Genomic DNA, 17,574 nt, shown 5'->3' with positions numbered 1-17,574 from the left:
ATTCAGCTCATCTGCTGAGGAATTTGGAGACAGTGAATAATATTTCTGGAACTACCTACCTGGTTACTCTCGATATCACCTCATTATATACCCAAATACCTCAGCATGCGGCTCTACAGAATGTTAAAGAAACTTTAGAAAATATGGACTTAGGCCGTTTTAAATCAGATTGGCTTATGAAATTAGCCACTTTAGTAGTACAATCAAACTATTTTTGGTATCGAGGTGACTTCTACTATCAGACACAAGGAGTTGCGATGGGGGCTACCTTTGCACCCTCGGTGGCAAATCTTTATGTTTCCAAATTTGAAGCAGATCATATATATCCAGCACCAATATTTCAAAATGTTAAACTATGGAAACGCTATTTGGATGACATATTGATCTTTTGGGGTGGATCATATGTAGACTTGGAATATTTTCTCACATGGATGAATACCCTGGATCCGCATCTCACCTTTACTATGACAGCTCATCCTAATAAGATCGCATATCTTGATGTAATGATTTTTAAAGATCAATCTATCCAAACAACTCTGTATAGGAAGGAAGTTGAACGGAACAATTTCTTGCATTTCTCGAGCTACCATCCATACTTTCTGAAATATAATATACCAGTGAGTCAATTTTTACGAATCAAACGGATTTGCTCTGATAAAAAAGAGTTTGAAATACAGTCAGAAATAATGATGCAGAGATTCTGGGAGAAACAATATCCGAAAAAATCCATTAGGAAAGCGTATCTTCGTGCTAAGTATGCTAATAGATCTTTGCTGATTCAAGAAAGTATAAATAATAAAAACGAGAGTGATGAGAATATGATCTGTGTGCTCCCCTATACCGATTTAAGTAGTAGATTTTTCCAAAGTATTAAGTCACATTGGCCTGTGTTAGAGCTGCATCCATGTTTTCAACTATACCCGACTGTCTCTTTTAAGAGAGGTCGAACTATTGGAGAATTTTTATCCGTTCAAAAATTTGAGGAAAAAGTTGTTGAGGAACAAAGGTTCATTCAAGAAATTTGTGGGCAATGCCAGTGGTGCTCACAAGCAATTGTTGGTCCTGAATGGACATACCCAGGTACAAAAAAGACTTTTAAAATAAAGAAAAATACCTCATGTAACAGTACTCATGTCATATATGCGATTATATGTCCTTGTGACCTTGTCTACATCGGAAGAACTAGTAGAAAGATTATGGTGAGACTGACTGAACATAAATCTAAAATCAATACCGGAAGTTTGGAAGCGCCGCTGGTTCAACACTGGCAGGTCATGAGGCATAAAATAACAGATTTAAGATGGAGAATAGTCGAATGTATTGAGGTAGGGTGGGAGGGCGGGAACCATGTAGAGCGTTTAAACTTTAAAGAACAACAATTGATTTTTTTCTCTAAATACGGTTAAGCCTAATGGTCTGAATTCTGAGGTGGAATGGATGACATTAGTTTAAATTTCCCTCTACTGTCCTGTGATTCTGATTGGGCACGTTAGTATGAGATCATTACGTTGACCCATCGGGATAAAAAAACGCCGCCGCCATGTTTCTGCTCTAAACACTATCGGCAGTATACATGGAACTGGCATAACAAAGGTATATGTAAAAAACTTCTTTGATTCTCTCTATATAACTGTTTTTTGGCTACTGATATAGGCTTTAAGAATTGTCTGTATGGGTTAGCTATAAATTCGAGGTGAAAGTGATATGATTGAGATATTTTATGGTGACTCTCTTTCTTTTTTGTCAGGGGAAAATACCTTGATAAAGCCCCCTGGGCGAAACATAGCCTATGTTGGTGAAGAGCCCCTGCTATGCTTTTCTAAAAAAGATGAGTACCTTTCTATCTTTTTTATAAATTGAAAACTAATTTAAAAATATTTAAAAATATAAATCAAGACCGATGAAGACTTTAGTGCAAACAACTCTGTGAATGAACTGCTCTCACAGCTTGCACCGCTGAGGTCTTAAACGGTGAATAATATTTTATCTAAGGTTGTGTATATGATATCTACTTGAATTTAACCTTAGAAAAGAAAAAATATTTTCTATTGCCTTATCTTCTTATATTGATGGTGTGCCATTCCTCTTCATTACCTGTGGTATTGTAGCATCCCTGGTTTTGTGGTGCTTTTCTCCAGCTTCATCCAGCACATTCACTCCCTCATACTCTGGCAACGGATGCCATTAAGTGCTTGTTATTTATATGCATCACATTATGGTGAAATTGAACAACATTAAATAGGAAAAAAATTTTTTTTAAGCTGGATAATTTGCTGCTGAATCGCATCATGATGAAATAATGCACTTTACTAAGCAGTTGTATGTCTTTTTTTTGTCCCTGATAACTTAGGACTAAAAAGATTAAGAAACCTGCTACTGTGGTCAATGATGAAAATTTTCAGTCCAAACCCAAACCCAAGCTGTCTCTATTTGAAGAAGTAGAACCTGATGAAGAACTGTTTGATACAGTGAAAAAGTCTTTATCCAACAGAACAACAGATGGTAAAAATGTAGCTTTCCTACTAATAATTGGCTAATACTGCAAAGAGCCTGTCTCTATTACATATGATATTTGAGACTACAGACATCAAGTGCTCGCAGTTACTTGCCGTTAGAACTAGTCTTAGCAAGTAACCTATATGCGGGCCATCATTGTCCGAATTGTCTCTCTTTTTTAATTTTTGCCATATCCCAATATCTGTGTGTTGCCCACGTTGCTTTGATAAATACCTTGATTTATATTTTTTGCAGTACCACATAGAAACAGAAAAATGAAGACAGATAAAGACCATGTCATCTACTACTTCATGTCATCTTATCTACTGCTTATCCATGTCATCTACTACTTCAGATATCCTATGTACTTGTCCCAAGCTTTCTTGAAATCAAATGCAGTCTTCGTCTCTATTTTCTTCACTGGGATGCTGTTCTTCATCCTTTTAGTGAAGTAGTAGATCCTTAGGGTTATTCCTGGGTCCATCCTCTTTCACCTTCATCTTATATCTCCTCAATCCAGAGCTTCCTTTCATTTGAAAGAGACTAGCCACCTGTGCAATTATGTCAGAGGTATTTAAATGTCTGTATTATATTTCCCTTCGGTTACCTTTCTTTCAAAGTATACTTATTGAGCTCTTTAAGTCTGTCTCCATGCACTTTGTGATAAAGAACATTCTCCATAACATATGCTTCCCCTCCAGCACGATTTATTTAAAATTGAAAATACAGCTTTATCAAATCAGAAACATACAATTTACAGATACAGATTCAAATCATACCTTACTGGAATAGGAGATGCTTTCTTGGTATAATTGTGCTTATGTTTTGGGGTGTTCCATTGCAGCTTTGTCACCGTGGACAGAAAGAGGCAATTCTATAACTGGGTGCTATAAATTAGGCGCCTAGATACAGTTTACTGAATGTTAATTCTATAATGGTATCTATGAACCAATATTTCATATAAAATACTAGATTAGAAGATTAATCCAAGATGGCGACTGACTGGATGCGTTGAAAGGATCACTTCAGAGCAGAGTTCCTGCTGAGGATTTCTTACCTAAAATGCTGAAACAGAGAGGCCGGAGCACCGATGCCGCCTCACAGCGCACCGGAGTTCCCATTTTTGGCAACATAGAAGAGCTCTTGAAACAGATGCAGGAGGTGTAGGCAGAGTCAGGAAGCAGCTTGCAGAAGACGCAGGGAATAGGCAAGACCGCCGCAGTTCCTCCTGGGTTAGAAACAACTCTGAGCCCTAACATAGTAACATAGTAGATGACGGCAGATAAAAGACCCGAATGTTCCATCCAGTCTGCCCAACCTGATTCAACCCAAATTTTTATTTTATTTTATTTTTTTTAATTTTTCTTCTTAGCTATTTCTGGGCAAGAATCCAAAGCTCCACCTGGCACCATGCCTGGTTTCCAACTGCCAAAATCTCTGCCAAGACCCACTCCAGCCCATCCACACCCTCCCAGCCATTGAAGCCCTCCCCTGCCCATCCTCCACCAAACGGCCATACACAGACACAGACCGTGCAAGTCTGCCCAGTAACTGGCCTAGTTCAATATTTAATATTATTTTCTGATTCTAAATCTTCTGTGTTCATCCCACGCTTCTTTGAACTCAGTCACAGTTTTACTCTCCACCACCTCTCTCGGGAGCGCATTCCAGGCATCCACTATCCTCTCCGTAAAGTAGAATTTCCTAACATTGCCCTTGAATCTACCACCCCTCAACCTCAAATTATGTCCTCTGGTTTTACCATTTTCCTTTCTCTGGAAAAGATTTTGTTCTACGTTAATACCCTTCAAGTATTTGAACGTCTGAATCATATCTCCCCTGTCTCTCCTTTCCTCTAGGGTATACATATTCAGGGCTTCCAGTCTCTCCTCATACGTCTTCTGGCGCAAGCCTCCTATCATTTTCGTCGCCCTCCTCTGGACCGCCTCAAGTCTTCTTACGTCTTTCGCCAGATTCGGTCTCCAAAACTGAACACAATATTCCAAGTGGGGCCTCACCAATGACCTGTACAGGGGCATCAACACCTTCTTCCTTCTACTGACTACGCCTCTCTTTATACAGCCCAGCATCCTTCTGGCAGCAGCCACTGCCTTGTCACACTGTTTTTTTTGCCTTTAGATCTTCGGACACTATCACCCCAAGGTCCCTCTCCCCGTCCGTGCATATCAGCTTCTCTCCTCCCAGCATATACGGTTCCTTCCTATTATTAATCCCCAAATGCATTACTCTGCATTTCTTTGCATTGAATTTTAGTTGCCAGGCATTAGACCATTCCTCTAACTTTTGCAGATCCTTTTTCATATTTTCCACTCCCTCTTCGGTGTCTACTCTGTTACAAATCTTGGTATCATCTGCAAAAAGGCACACTTTTCCTTCTAACCCTTCAGCAATGTCACTCACATACATATTGAACAGGATTGGCCCCAGCACCGAACCCTGAGGGACTCCACTAGTCACCTTTCCTTCCTTCGAGCGACTTCCATTAACCACCACCCTCTGGCATCTGTCTGACAGCCAGTTTCTGACCCAGTTCACCACTTTGGGTCCTAACTTCAGCCCTTCAAGTTTGTTCAACAGCCTCCTATGAGGAACTGTATCAAAGGCTTTGCTGAAATCCAAGTAAATTACATCTAGCATATGTCCTCGATCCAGCTCTCTGGTCACCCAATCAAAAAATTCAATCAGGTTCGTTTGGCACGATTTACCTTTTGTAAAGCCATGTTGCCTCGGATCCTGTAACCCATTAGATTCAAGGAAGTACACTATCCTTTCTTTCAGCAACACTTCCATTATTTTGCAACAACTGAAGTGAGGCTCACCGGTCTGTAGTTTCCTGCTTCATCCCTGTGACCACTTTTATGAATAGGGACCACATCCGCTCTCCTCCAATCCCCAGGAATCACTCCCGTCTCCAGAGATTTGTTGAACAAGTCTTTAATAGGACTCGCCAGAACCTCTCTGAGCTCCCTTAGTATCCTGGGATGGATCCCGTCTGGTCCCATCGCTTTGTCCACCTTCAGTTTTTCAAGTTGCTCATAAACACCCTCCTCCGTGAACGGCGCAGAATCTACTCCATTTTCTCGTGTAACTTTGCCAGACAATCTCGGTCCTTCTCCAGGATTTTCTTCTGTGAACACAGAACAGAAGTATTTGTTTAGCACATTTGCTTTCTCCTCATCACTCTCCACATATTTGTTCCCAGCATCTTTTAGCTTAGCAATTCCATTTTTTATCTTCCTCCTTTCACTAATATATCTGAAAAAATTTTTATCTCCCTTTTTTACATTTTTAGCCATTTGTTCTTCCGCCTGTGCCTTCGCCAAACGTATCTCTCTCTTGGCTTCTTTCAGTTTCACCCTGTAGTCCTTTCTGCTCTCCTCTTCTTGGGTTTTTTTATATTTCATGAACGCCAACTCTTTCGCCTTTATTTTCTCAGCCACTAGGTTGGAGAACTATATCGGCTTCCTTTTTCTCTTGTTTTTATTGATTTTCTTCACATAAAGGTCCGTAGCCATTTTTATCGCTCCTTTCAGCTTAGACCACTGTCTTTCCACTTCTCTTATGTCCTCTCATCCTAACAGCTCTTTCTTCAGGTACTTTCCCATTGCATTAAAATCCGTACATTTGAAATCTAGGACTTTAAGTATCATGCGGCCGCTCTCCACTTTAGCCGTTATATCAGACCAAACCGTTTGATGATCGCTACTTCCTAGGTGAGCACCCACTCGAACATTAGAGATACTCTCTCCATTTGTGAGGACCAGATCCAATATCGCTTTTTCCCTTGTGGGTTCCGTCACCATTTGTCTGAGCAGAGCCTCTTGAAAGGCATCCACAATCTCCCTACTTCTTTCCGATTCCGCAGATGGAACATTCCAGTCCGCATCCGGCAGGTTGAAATCTCCCAACAGCAGAACCTCCTCTTTCCTTCCAAACTTTTGGATATCCACAATCAGATCCTTATCAATTTGCTGCGATTGAGTCGGAGGTCTGTAGACTACACCCACATAGATAGAAGTTCCATCTTCTCTTTTCAGAGCAATCCATATCGCTTCTTCCTCTCCCCAGGTCACTTGCATTTCGGTCGCTTGGATATTGATCTTTACATAGAGAGCTACTCCTCCACCTTTATGACCATCTCTGTCCTTCCTAAAAAGATTATATCCCGGTATGTTTGCATCCCATCCATGTGATTCACTGAACCTTGTCTCTGTGATAGCAACAATATCTAGATCTGCCTCTAACATCAGGGCTTTCAGATCATGAACTTTGTTGCTTAAACTGCGAGCATTTGTGGTCATCGCTTTCCAGCTATTTTTCAGCGATAATCTCCTTTTTCGTATGGATTTTTGTGTCGTTTCACTTTCCGTTGCAATACTAAGAAATGAGTTGCTGATATTGCTTATGTTGCAGTCTTTATTATTATCACATCTTTTCTTTTGCCGGGGTGGTCTCTATAATTGTCCTTCGTACATACACCACCCCCACCTTCTAGTTTAAATGCCTAGAAAAATATTGTCTAAATTTCTCTGCAAGGTTTCTTTTTCCTGCTGTAGTAATATGGCTAGTTCGAGCAATTAGTAGTCCTCATCTCTTTCCCTTAATCATTTTTCCTTCTTGGGGTGAGGGAGGGTTTTAGATTTTTGTGTACTTACACCTCCACTCTTTACAGGGTTCTATTTTTTGTAGTAATATGTAGCCCATCAGTGCAATATAGCTTCTTGTCCTTCCATGTATTTCCCCATCCTCCTATGTACCTGAAGCCTTCTTGATGACACCAGGCTCTGAGCCATCTATTAAAGTCCTCTGTGTTTTTCACTCTTTGCTCTCCCTTTCCATATGCAGGCAGTATTTCAGAAAAAGCTAAAGTCTTTACAAAAGGTTTCACACCCTCACCAAGCTCCCGAAAAGCTTTCTGTGCTGCAAGTGTGGAGTTGTTGGCCAGGTCATTTGTTTCCAAATGGATAACAACATCAGTGTTAAAATCCTTAGTTTCTTCCTTAATTATAGTCAGTATTTGCCTGGAACTCCTGGTAGCTGAGGATCCTGGAAGACATTTCACTATTTTCATCTCCTCGCCCTGTGTTCCAAGGTTAATGCCTCTGATGATGGAATCCCCCAACAGTAATAGTTTTCTGTTTTTGGCTTTTTTATTTGTACTTAGGGTGCGCTTGTTCTCTTGAGTTACCTTCATTGGTTCCAGTCCCACCTCCCTTCTGTTTTCCTGAGTATCGCAGTGCACTAGTGGAGCGAAGGAATTCTGTAGAGGTAATATTAGTGAAGGTAGATATTTCTGTGTTACATGTCGCAGTCTTCCTGAGCCTACTGTAACCCATTTATTCCTGGGCTGTTTTATTCTTTGAAGTAGAGGTGGTAAGTTGGTATGATTTTGTGGAGTGATGGAAGCTGCTTTAATTGTATTCAATTCCTGTTTAAGTTTGCAGAGCTCCTCCTTAATACTGGCAAGTTGAAGACAGATGGGGCAAGCCTTAAGCCTCCAAATAGTATGTCTTGGAATTAAAGCACCACAGTGATTGCATAGAATAAAGGTCATCTTGATTAGTTGTGAAGTGACTTGATTTGAGTAGTCCTGATTATATGGGTCTCTATATATGAATAGTGGTCCCTGGGGTTGGTGGGACTATAAGTCTTACCCTTATTCCTATGAAGGGAAAGGGAAAGAGGAAATAAGATTTAACAGAGGAAAGAGAAGGGTTTATTTTTTGTGCTTTTTTTTTAAAGTAAGAAATAGGGATGAGAAGAGAAATTAAGCAGATATAATGCTGAAAACCAGTGAAAAGAGCAGAATATGAAATGCTCAGTAACTTAGCTTTTAGAAGTTCACAGGGCAGCCTTGTTCACAGCAATGTCCCAAAGATAATGCAATTAACCTTAGAAGTAAAACAGAGCCCCTCCCTTCTCTACCTAATCAGCAGAAAACAATGGCTGAATACTAGTAAGACAGAAATATAGGCTCTATACCACCTAAAACACAGTATTTTAAACAAAAATGCAGGTTCTATCAGTGCTACCCTAAAACACAGGATTTATAACAGGATTTTCCCTACTTTAGTCACCCTGAGCCACAGGCACCAGGATTTAATTAGAGTTAACAAAGTCTTACCCTTTTTCCTATGAAGAGGAAGAGGAAATAAGATTTAACAGAGGAAAGAGAAGGGTTTATTTTTTTGTGTTTTTTTATATTTATTTTAGTAAGAAACAGGGAGGAGAAGAGAAATTAAGCAGATATAATGCTGAAAACCAGTGAAAAGAGCAGAATATGAAATGCTGAGTAACTTAGCTTTTAGAAGTTCACAGGGCAGCCTTGTTCACAGCCCCCACAGCCTCAGGAAACCCCGGAACTTGGTGCGTTTCACTCCCCAGAGGTGAATAGCATCTTGGCGGCGAGCTTGGAGGTTGGAACCCCAATCCAAGGGAGCCCAACTGGAACATCTGGGTCAATTCCAACTGGACGGATTGGATCAAATGGGCGGACAACAAGAAGGTTTACAGATTGGTGAGCACTTCTCTACTACTACATCTTTAATAATACTTGAAAAACCTGCAGTGGTAACCCTGGAGTCTTTATGGAATCTTATGGCCGGCTTGGTGAAGGCCATAGGTCCCAATCTTCAATAAATTGAAAGGAAACTACTTGAACATTCTAAAGAGTTAAAGGATATGAAAGTTGAAGTGACTGCTTCTAATGTCTTGCTTCAGAAACATGACTAGGAAATAATAACTTTTAAACAACTCCATGAGAACTAATAAAGGACAATGTTAATCTTAGAAGGAAAGTGGAACTGCTTGGAAACAGTTCACGTTATAATAACTTAAGATTGATTAATTCCCCTAGGCTTACGTCTGTAACACCTAGGGAAATGCTTAAAAGATATTTACTAGAAATATTGGGAATTTCTGAGGAAATTTTACCCCCATTTTCTTGTGTATATTATCTTCCTGAAAAAAATAAAATTTTATAAACCTTACCAGTTCAAGAGCCTTTAAATGTATCTGAAATGTTGGAAATATCCGATAAAGAGGCAGCAGTGCCATCCACTTTGATTATATCAGTAGCTCTTTCAATTGATAAAACACGGTTGTTAAAGCTTTTCTTTAAAAGCGTCACCGTTAATTTTTGTTGATAAAACCGGGGGTTACATCTTTGTGTGCCACCTTTTATTTACGGCACCCTTGTAAATGTACTGTTTTATATCGTGCTGTTAAATGTCTTTTTTGAGCCATGCCAGTTGACAACTTTTTTGTCATTCTCCCACTTGGAAAAGGAAAAATCTTGATCCCTGTTTAGATGGAATATACACCTTCACTCAATACTTTAACCAGCCTTAATCCTTATTGAATTTCTTTTGTTCTCACTGAACTATAACATTTTGGATCCTATTTGAGGACTTGAGCATAATTAGCCAAATTTATTCTTACTCTTCAAGTTTCAAGTTTATTAACTTTTTAATATACCGACCATCACAAAGTATCTGGCCGGTTTACAATAAGATTTATAAAAATTTTTAATATAAAATGTAGTGAGTGAACATTAAAGACATAGTTTAACTAACTTGAACGTGCGGATAAAAGGGGAAGGGAGGGGGAAAGTTACATATTTTAGAGAAGAAAGGGAGAAGTGGGGATGGGAAAAAACATATTGGATAGGATCGCTTTTTTAAAGCGGTTGGTTGCATGAATTGGAATCGGAAGAGTTTAAGAACAAAGAAAATGGGAGGAAAAGAGAAAAAAAAAAAAAAAAACTAAGAAGAGGCAAAAAAAAACAACAAAAAAAAACTAAGAAGAGGCAAATGCATCTTGAAATAGAAATGTCTTCAACTTGATCTTGAATTTATCTAGATGTTGTTCTTCTCTAAGTTGTTGAGGTAATGCATTCCATAATGTAGGGGCAACAACTGTAAAATTTATTTTTCGAGTATTATAGAATTCTTTGATAGAAGGGATTCGTAATAGTTTTTGGTCAGTAGACCTCAGAATTCGTGGAGAGCTATGGGGGATAAGTAGTTTATGAAGATATAAAGGCTGGTGTGTGAGATTTATTTTGAAAGTAAGCAGGATGACTTTATAGGTTATGCGGTGTGCGGTTGGTAACCAGTGTGCATCTTTCAAAAGCGGAGTAACATGATCATATTTGCCTATTTTATAAATGAGTTTTATTGCAGTATTTTGTATTAATTGTAAACAGCGGGTTTCTTTTTGTGGGAGGCCAGTATAAAGTGAGTTACAATAGTCTAAATGAGAGATGACAAGGGAATATACTAAAATTGTAATTGCTTCTGTTCCTAAGATCGAGGTTAATGAACGGATAAGACGGAGTTTGAAAAAACAGATTCTTACGACTGAACTGATTTGGTCGTGAAAGGTGAGATTCTTATCGATTATGAATCCCAGTAGTTTTATTTTTGTTTCCATTTGTATAGGAGTGGATTTAATAGCAATTTTATCTGACAAAGATTCACTGTTTTTAATTGGTAGAAGTAGAGCTGAAGATTTTTCGATATTGAGAGACAGTTTGTTAGTATATAGCCAGTCATGAATAGTGTCAAGTTTATGATTTATGTCTGTTACGTCTGAGGTATTAGAGGTATTGATTGGGTGGAGAAGTTGAATGTCATCTGCATAGGCGAAAATAGTGAAGCCAATAGATTGAGCTAGTGTGAGAAGAGGAGAAAGGAAAATATTGAATAGTAGTGGGGATAGAATAGATCCTTGTGGAACTCCGTAGGTCAGTGAGATAGGTTGAGAAATTTCATTTTTTACCTGTACTGAAAAACTACGTTCAGTAAAGTAAGAAATGAACCATTGATAAGCTGGACCTGAAATACCGCAGTCTTTGAGTCGATTTAGAAGAAGTGAGTGATCAATAGTATCGAAGGCTGCGGAAAGGTCAAGGGAAATAAGAAGAACCGATTTTTGGTGCTCATGATAGTAGTGGATAGTGGAGATGAGGCCTAGCAAAGACAGTTCGGTCGAATGGGAAGAACGAAAGCCTGTTTGACAAGGATGAAGGGCATTGGTATTTTCAATGAATTCAGTAAATTGGGTATGGATGATTTTTTCTGTGAGTTTAGAGATGAGGGGTAAATTGGCAATGGGACGATAATTTTTTGGCTGAGAAGGGTCTAAGTTGTGCTGTTTTAATTTTGGAATTACAAGTGCTGTTTTCCAAGGAGTAGGAACTATGCGGTCAGAAAAGGATTTAGAGATCATTTCCCAGATAAATGGACCAAAGAAGGAAAAGTATTTTTTGAGGAGGAGAGGGGGTATGCTCTCTGTTAGAGTATTAGAAGTATTAAGAGATTGAAGAATAAGAAAAAGATTAGCTAAAGAGGGCATTTTAAAATTTGAGCAGATGCTGAAAGAGAGATGGGAGGAATCGTCTATAGAGTATGAAAGGGGAGGAGCAGGGGAAGGTCCTAAATTTGACCTGATATTTTTAATTTTAGTATCAAAAAAGAGTGACAACTCTTTTGCTGAAGGTTGTGCAGTTGTGGGAGTGAATTTCTTTTTAGAGTAATTGGAGAGAGATTGAACTAGATTGAAGAGCAATGAGGAGTTACGGGTGGTAGAAATGAGTTTAGAATAGTATTCTTTTTTTGTTTGCTGTATGGATATTTTGTACTGAGAAGCTTTTTCCTTGTAGAGAATAAGATAATTGTTGAGGCGTGTTTTGCGCCATTTTTGTTCGACAGAGCGAAGTTGTTGGCGAAGTAGAGTAAGTTTATTGTTAAACCAAGGTTGTTGTTTTTTGTTTTTTTTTGTTATTGTTAACACTGCTTATTATGATGGAATATGTATATGTCTAATATTTGCTTTCTATACAAGTTATGCTTGGCAATTAAGTTTGAAAAAACTAATAAATATATAACAATAATAAAAAGAATACTAGCCTAAGTCGGTATCTCCATGCCAACATACCACTATAGAAGTTAAGAGGTGATAAGCTCAGGAGTAATCTAAGGAAATACTTTTTACAGAAAGGGTGGTAGATGCGTTGAACAGTCTCCCAGAAGAGGTGGTGGAGACAGAGACTGTATCTGAATTCAAGAAAGCCTTGGATAGGCATTTGGGATCTCTTGGAGAGAGGAAGAGATAATGGTTACTGCGGATGGGCAGACTAGATGGGCCATTTGGCCTTTATCTGCCATTATGTTTCTATGTTTCTAGAATACTAGCATAAATCTACGTGTCAATATTCCATTATAAAATACTAGCACACGTCAGTATCTACATGCCTAAAATTAGGCACACCCACTTACACTATGTCAATAACAGGCATAAATGTACATGCCCAAATGCAGCACTCTGTATTCTGCAGTATTCTGTAAGTTATGTGCATGCCCATGCCTTGCCCATATTCTTCTGTGCACACCCCTCGTGCATTTGTGCTCTAAATGAATTGCATGAGTCATGTACAGAGCAGCAGTGAGCTTGAACCTAGCACTTACCTGCACAAGTACACACTTACCTGCAACTAGAATCTATAAGCTTGCAAATAGCGTGTAAATTTAGGTGCCAGGTTATAGAGTGAGGGGAAAGGTATCTTATTGCCACCCATGCTCCTTATAGATCCTTACCTGATCTTTTTGGATGTGTTGCTTTCTAATCTAATCTGATATTTCTGAGTCGTGCCATTCCTAAGCAGGTTTAAGGCAACACTATATTTCGAATTACAGAATGAATATACTACATAGTAGTTTGAGGAGGATAGAATTATGAATAGGATAATAGAGATGAGAGAATGGAGGTTCTTTGATTGTACTTTTCTAGCACTTGAGAAGAGGGTTGATTTAGTGATATTAAATATTTTGAATTAGTTGCCTATGATATGTACTTCAAAGAAGAGAGTTTTTAATTTTTTTCAGAATCTGTTATAGAATATTTACAACCTGATGTCAGTTGAGAGGTTGTTCAGGTTTTGGTGCCAAGATATGTGAAGATAACTTTCTTTACTTTGACATGTGATATGATATAAAAACTTATCATGTAAGGTTTTTCATAAACATTTTGAAATATATATTATCCTCCAACCTCTTCGGGGATGGGGCGGGGAGGCAAGGAGAAATCGGCGCCAGTGGCTTCACTGGGCAGTCGCCTTCTCAGCAGGCAGGGAGAGAGGAAGAAAAAGTTGGACTCATGGAGGGACAGAGATGTTGGTTGGGGAATGGAATGAGGTCTGGAGGAAAGGAAGCATGCAGGAGGCAAAAAGAAAGAAATATTGGATGCACAGTCAGAAGGAAGTGCAACCAGAGATTCATGAAATCACCAGACAACAAAGGTAGGAAAAATGATTTTGTTTTCAATTTAGTGATCAAAATGTATCAGTTTTGAGAATTTATATCTGCTGTCTATATTTTGTTCTATATTTGTCTATTTTTTCTGTAGTTGTTACTGATTGCATATTTTAAAGTCATCTGCCTTGACCTCTTTGAAAAAACCCTGAATATAAATGACAATTAACATTTTCTCTGTGTATAGTGTGCTTTGTGTTTTTATAATTTTGTGGTTACCATTATGTAGTAATAAGATTATATTGTGTGTATATGAAAAATGGATGGAAGAAATTGCATTACAATTAGTACTATTATAATGGGGGTGGAGTCAGGGGGCGGATCTTGGGCAGGGGTACTCGGCTGGTATTTGTTAGGCTTAGGGGGCACTTGGCTTGAAAAGGCTGAGAAACACTGGACTAGACTATTGAGATAGCAAATATTTTTCATCGGCCTTTATTTTCCCATGCTTTAAAAAATCTTTACAGCATTAACCCCCCCCCCCCCCACCACCTTTACAAAACCTCACTAGCATTTTGTATTGACGGCCACGGAAGTAACAGCTCTGATGCTCATAGGAATTGTATGAGCATTGGAATTGTTACCGAAACGACCAGCGATAAAAAAAACACTAGTTAGGTTTTATAAAAAGGAGGGTAGATTAGATAGTTATGATATCTTTACAGCAACTAGTAAATATGGACTTGTCTAAATAGTCGTACTTCCAAAATCACAGTGATCTATGGCATTTTATTACATTTGTGCGATTTGTGATATTGCAAATACCTAGTTCTTCAAATATTAATTTTAAAAGGATTAGACGTATTATGCCAAACCCATGTTCTGTTCTATAATTGAAACGAGCAGTTGTATAATTAGGAAGTGCTATGATGCACCCTGTGTTCTATCTCCTCATTCTTCTGTAGCAACCTTTCCTGCCAAATCTTCTGTTTAGTCTCTGCAGCAGCTCCTCAACTCTGACAGTCCTTCACCTCACTGGAGCTTTCAAGGGTAAAGGAGGAGGGCCATCTCATATAACAATTGGCATAGCTGCCATCTCAGCAGGTGGACTGCACAGTGAGCCCCATGGGTAGCATATTGGCCACAAGTTTTGCAGACTACATGACTAAGTAAATCTGCATGAGTCTGAAATTTGGGTGGTAAGACGGATTCATTAGGTGACTGTGTTATTGGACCAGAACTGTACCTTTAATAGTTCAGATCCTCTATTGTCTTGACTTTTTCAAATAAGTTACACACTTGACCAGACTTTCAGTGAAGTCTGTCACCTGCACCTAAATCTCCCAGACTTTTTCATTAAGGCAAGTCATCTATTTTATTGTCAATGGACCTTTTGTTTCCAGAGATACAGATAGGCTTGGAATGTCACTTTCCTGAATTAGGGTCATGTTTACTAAAGAGTGTTAGGTTTCACTTCACATTGATTACTAGCCAAAAGGAACATACCATACATGCAAAGACCCTGCAGAAAACTGTTTGAGGTGGTATCTGAATACCCCCTGCACTTTTTGCACAGACAATTAGTTAATGTGTTTTACTTTCAGGCACTGAGGGGCATATTCTATAAACAGCGTCCCAAATGTAGGTGGCGGTGGGCCTCCTACCGCTGTCTAACCAGCCAATTGGGACACACGTTTAAAACACCCTGAGGTAGGCCGCCTACACTGTAGGCGTCTGTCACGTTTGAGAGAGACGCTTAGGGATGCTTAAGCTTGCCCATGGCTAGGCGTGGGTGTGGTTTCACCCGGAATTGGCCTTGGGTGAGCTTAGGCGGCCCTAAGCATCTCCCTATGATCTGCAATAGGCACCTGAAATGTAAGCCAACAAAAAGCTGGTCTACATTTCAAATAGACGCGGACGCTATGCTGATTGCAGGAAAGAAATCTCACTGCCGCGATCAGCTGAGCAGCTGTGGCAGGGAACTTGCCCCCCCCCCCCCGAAATCGGGTGGCAGGAGGGATGCCCACTTCCTCCTGCCCCCTTTCCCCCCGAAGCATCATCCCCAAAGCATCCCGCAGAAGGAGGAGTACCCAATTCCTCCTGCTAGAACCCCCCAAAACACCCCCCTACCCAACTGCGATAGGCAGGAGGGATGCTCACTCCCTCCTGCCACCACCACCACGAAGCATTCCCCGGCAGGAGTGCTCAATTCTTCCTACTGCAACCCCCCACGGAATCCCTGGCAGGAGGAGTACTCAATTCCTCCTGCCATAACCCCCCCCCAAAACACCCCTCCCCCAACCCGGTTTAAAAAGCACCAGTTCCAATACATATCTCCGCGGTGCTCCATTATTCATCTTCCCCCTGTGAAATAACTGGCATCTCTTACTGCACTGGCTGTTTTAACATATTCTAGACCAGGGGATCCCAAATCTGTACTGGGGGAATACCAGCCATTCAGGTTTTCAGGATATTCATAATGAATAGTCATAAGATAAATTTGCATATTAAGCAGGGTTCCCTCAGGACAGTTTGGGGAATCACTGCTTTAGGCACTACCACAAGCTAGCACAAAAGGTTTGCATTAGAGAATGACATGGGGAAAAAATCTGTCCCCGTCACCGCCCCGTCCCCGGCCCACCATCCTCTGCACCGCCCCGTCACCGCCATTCCATTCACCGCCCCGTCACCGTCACTGCCATCCCTTTCACCGCCCCGTCACCGCCACTGCCATCCCATTCACCGCCCCGTCACCGTCCCCGCAGCATCCATATAAGCCTTAGTACTCTAATATTTAGCGTATTCCATTCTTATAAATCAAAGTTCCTGCTGCTGAACTAGAGAAAGAGATGTTCAGCTGGCAGGGCTTTGTTTATAAATTTTTATTAACACAACTAATATACCACCATAATGTTTCCGACAGAGGACAAGTATGCAATAAATGCATTTTGCTGTTTCAATGCCAGTGCTCAGCAGAACAACAGACAGCAATATGGACATTCACCTTATGTAGTACTTTTTTAATATATAAAAATAGGCAAAATTAGTTGCTGTTTTATCATTATATTTTCTTGCCATTATAGTATTCTTCATTGATCATTTTTCTTTTTAAATTCAAAACAAATTCAACCTATCTTGTGTCCCAGCATGAATTCATGTTTCACTCAATTGGCTGTTTCAAGGGAATTAACCCTCCAACTTCCATTTGCAAAAATACCCAATGTTGTTCCTTCTATGAGCAATATTTAAATTATGAGGAACAACATTGGGTATTTTTGCTGAATTGTGTGACACCATTTGGGCTGAACATGAAGATTGAAAATGCCTGGTTAGCCCTGGACAGATGATTTGAACAGCCAGGAGCCTGTCCTGGCCATTTAAATCATTTTGAATATCTAGTCCAATGATAACAGAATTAGGGTGATTATAGAAACATAGAACTTTGTTGATCACTAAAAACAGTGGAGACTAAGGGTCTATCAAGCTCAGCATCCTGTCTTTGACACTGGCCAGTCTTGCTCTTTGGAACTGCCCATTGTGTCAGAAGCAATAGGGATTAAGTGACTTGCCCAGGGTCACAAGGAGTGTAGTGTAGCTCTAACCACTGGATTTAGAAGTTGGCTTCTTTTGGGATCTTTAACTCATCATCGCTAGGACTCGAATCTGAGTCCGTGGCACCTAACATAGAATGGAATTAGTATGGCAAAGTAATGAAGAATGGTCCAGCAGCCCCCACTCTCCCTCCACCTCACCTTATATTCGTTCCGAGTTTGCCGGCTTCCTTTTTCCCTAGCCGCACGCGTTC

The 17,574-nt window shown here is 39.9% G+C and overlaps 1 protein-coding gene across 2 annotated transcripts in view; it reads left to right on the top strand.

Moving 5' to 3' along the window:
• The window catches only part of HS1BP3 (HCLS1 binding protein 3), a 111,329-nt gene that overhangs the window by 69,519 nt on the left and 24,236 nt on the right, over positions 1–17,574 (top strand). For both annotated transcript variants that reach the window (XM_033939738.1, XM_033939740.1), the window contains exon 5: positions 2,351–2,502. In XM_033939738.1, the coding sequence (XP_033795629.1) occupies positions 2,351–2,502 (152 nt within the window). The remainder of the gene's footprint in view (positions 1–2,350; positions 2,503–17,574) is intronic.

Source organism: Geotrypetes seraphini, chromosome 3 (genome assembly GCF_902459505.1).
Source record: "Geotrypetes seraphini chromosome 3, aGeoSer1.1, whole genome shotgun sequence".
In the NCBI taxonomy this organism is placed as follows: Eukaryota; Metazoa; Chordata; class Amphibia; order Gymnophiona; family Dermophiidae; genus Geotrypetes; species Geotrypetes seraphini.
Note: the sequence above shows the minus strand (reverse complement) of the source record. Positions and strands in the feature narration are given on the sequence as shown.